Here is a 3,661-nt window from a genome sequence, read left to right as displayed (position 1 = left end):
TTTGGCTTGTGTTCGTGTCCCTCATTCTGTTCAATCTTTGGTTGTTTTCCAGAGCACTGGTATCTCGAGCACTGGGAACTTTGCTCTGTTAGGTGTAATACATTAACTCTTCTTGCTCAAGCACGTAACGTCTTATCCAAACGCTTTGTTATGCCATTAAAAAAAAATAAAGCACTAAATGGTATTTGCATCATACACATTAATAGACCTTTAGAAAGATATATAAAGTCATGTCAATTTTTTTTGACCACACTGAAGAGTGAAATAATAATCTAGTATCCAGTAGGAAGATGATTGTCCTGAAGCAGCATATAAACAGCGAAACAGTGATACATGAACATCATTAGCAGATCAGGGCAGAAGGTCTTTAGCACTGCACACATGTGCAGCATGATCCTGCAGTGACAGGATTGATCATTTACTGGCTATTGGGAAAGCAGCAAGAACCTTGGAGCCACTATTAACAACCAAGAGCGGCTTTGCTGACACTTCATACCAAAATGGAGAAGGTAAATTGATTTGTTTATTTATTTATTTATATGTATGTTTGATTTGCCTCTGAATGATAAGTAACTGGTTGACGATGGTGTGAAACTGTTATTTAGCTTTGCATGTTGAATTCAAAATTAGTTTTTTTTTTTTTTTTTGTGGAGAGTTGAAAACGTTGTTTTACTCTGGTACGAATTAGAGCAGAGATGATATTGATATGCAGAATAGTGAACGCAGGTGTTCATGCTGTGGGTTTATCATTAATGTTACTGTGATTTGACAAAACATACACCCATTTAGTTGTAAATTTACAACTGAATAACCAACACGTCTAGAGAGGAGATACTTTTTTTATGTGTATAAAACAAACAGTTTAAGACGAATTGGCAATCTGTTTGTATGACTGTTTATTCACTAAACTGTATTTACATACACTGCTATTCAGAAGTTTGGGATCAGTAAGATTTGTTTTTTTTGTTTTTTTTGTTTGTTTACAAGAAGTCTCTTATGCTGATTGAGGGGGCCTTTATTTGATTAAAAACACAGAAAAAATTGAGATATTATTGCTATTTAAAATAAGTTTTCTATTGTAATATACTTTATAATGTTATTTATTTCTGTTATGCAAAGCTGAATTTTTATCAGCCATTACTCTAGTTTTCAGTGTCATATCCCAGCCAACATGCATATGTGGGGCCCACATGGTTTATGCTTGGGCTATTTGGGTACCAAGTGGGCATGGTCCCAAAATGGGCATCTTATCTGGGGCCCACTTGAGGTAGCTAAGTAGGTCCCACATGGGTCAAAAGAGGTGGGCTCCCCATGTGGGTCCCAGCTGGGTCACTAATGAGCAATGAGCATATGGGCTCAAAATGGTCTATACAAGTGGGGCCCATATGGGTTTAACATATGGGTCAGTCATGGGCAAACTCAATCAATCCCATACAGGCTGCCTACATGGGGCCAAGGTAGTACCCATATAGTTACCGTCTATATGGTTTAAGAATGGGGAAACACATACGGGGCCCGCTTTGATGAACCATATGGGTTTGGCATGGGCAAACTCAATCAATCCCATACAGGCTGCCTGGATGGGGCCAATGTAGTACCCAGATAGTTACCATCTATATGGGTTCAAAATGGGGAAACACATATGGGGCCCACTTTGATAAACCATATTGGTTTGGCATGGGTAACCTCAAACAATCCCATATAGGCTGCCTACATGGGGCCAAGGTAGTACCCAGATAGTTAACGTCTATATGGGTTCAGAATGGGGAAACACATATGGGGCCCGGTTTGATAAACCAAATGGGTTTGGCATGGGCAAACTCAATCAATCCCATACATGCTGCCTAGATGGGGCCAATGTAGTACCCAGATAGTTACCATCTATATGGGTTCAAAACGGGGAAACACATATGGGGCGCACTTTGATAACCCATATGGGTTTGGCATGGGCAAACTCAATCAATCCCATACAGGCTGCCTAGATGGGGCCAATGTAGTACCCAGATAGTTACCATCTATATGGGTTCAAGACGGGGAAACACATATGGGGCCCACTTTGATAACCCATATGGGTTTGGCATGGGCAAACTCAATCAATCCCATACAGGCTGCCTAGATGGGGCCAATGTAGTACCCACATAGTTACCATCTATATGGGTTCAAAACGGGGAAACACATATGGGGCGCACTTTGATAACCCATATGGGTTTGGCATGGGCAAACTCAATCAATCCCATACAGGCTGCCTAGATGGGGCCAATGTAGTACCCAGACAGTTACCATCTATATGGGTTCAAAACGGGGAAACACATATGGGGCCCACTTTGATAACCCACATGGGTTTGGCATGGGCAAACTCAATCAATCCCATACAGGCTGCCTAGATGGGGCCAATGTAGTACCCACATAGTTACCATCTATATGGGTTCAAAACGGGGAAACACATATGGGGCCCACGTTGATAAACCATATGGGTTTGGCATGGGTAAACTCAATCAATCCCATATAGGCTGCCTACATGGGGCCAAGGTAGTACCCAGATAGTTAACGTCTATATGGGTTCAGAATGGGGAAAAACATATGGGGCCCGGTTTGATAAACCATATGGGTTTGGCATGGGCAAACTCAATCAATCCCATACAGGCTGCCTACATGGGGCCAAGGTAGTACTCAGATAGTTAACGTCTATATGGGTTCAGAAAGGGGAAACACATATGGGGCCCACTTTGATAAACCATATGGGTTTGGCATGGGCAAACTCAATCAATCCCATACAGTCTGCCTACATGGGGCCAATGTAGTACCCAGATAGTTACCATCTATATGGGTTCAAAACGGGGAAACACATATGGGGCCCACTTTGATAACCCATATGGGTTTGGCATGGGCAAACACAATCAGTCCCATATAGGCTGCCTACATGGGGCCAAGGTAGTACCCAGATAGTTAACGTCTATATGGGTTCAGAATGGGGAAACACATATGGGGCCCGGTTTGATAAACCATATGGGTTTGGCATGGGCAAACTCAATCAATCCCATACAGGCTGCCTACATGGGGCCAAGGTAGTACTCAGATAGTTAACGTCTATATGGGTTCAGAATGGGGAAACACATATGGGGCCCACTTCGATAAACCATATGGGTTTGGAATGGGCAAACTCAATCAATCCCATACAGTCTGCCTACATGGGGCCAATGTAGTACCCAGATAGTTAACGTCTATATGGGTTCAGAATGGGGAAACACATATGGGGCCCACTTTGATAAACCATATGGGTTTGGCATGGGCAAACTCAATCAATCCCATACAGTCTTCCTACATGGGGCCAATGTAGTACCCAGATAGTTAACGTCTATATGGGTTCAGAATGGGGAAACACACATGGGGCCCGGTTTGATAAACCAAAAGGGTTTGGCATGGGCAAACACAATCAGTCCCATACAGTCTGCCTACATGGGGCCAATGTAGTACCCAGATAGTTAACGTCTATATGGGTTCAGAATGGGGAAAAACATATGGGGCCCGGTTTGATAAACCATATGGGTTTGGCATGGGCAAACTCAATCAATCCCATACAGGCTGCCTACATGGGGCCAAGGTAGTACTCAGATAGTTAACGTCTATATGGGTTCAGAAAGGGGAAACACATATGGGGCCC

At 42.9% G+C, this 3,661-nt stretch overlaps 1 protein-coding gene across 1 annotated transcript in view; it reads left to right on the top strand.

Annotated features, from left to right (window-relative positions):
• The first annotated feature begins 376 nt into the window (after positions 1-376).
• The window catches only part of slc2a2 (solute carrier family 2 member 2), a 34,880-nt gene continuing 31,595 nt past the window's right edge, over positions 377-3,661 (top strand). Inside the window, exon 1 of the mRNA XM_073848337.1 lies at positions 377-509. Within this exon, the coding sequence (XP_073704438.1) occupies positions 501-509 (9 nt within the window). The 5' untranslated portion in view covers positions 377-500. The remainder of the gene's footprint in view (positions 510-3,661) is intronic.

The sequence above is a fragment of the Garra rufa genome, chromosome 10 (assembly GCF_049309525.1).
Source record: "Garra rufa chromosome 10, GarRuf1.0, whole genome shotgun sequence".
NCBI lineage: Eukaryota > Metazoa > Chordata > Actinopteri > Cypriniformes > Cyprinidae > Garra > Garra rufa.
Note: the sequence above shows the minus strand (reverse complement) of the source record. Positions and strands in the feature narration are given on the sequence as shown.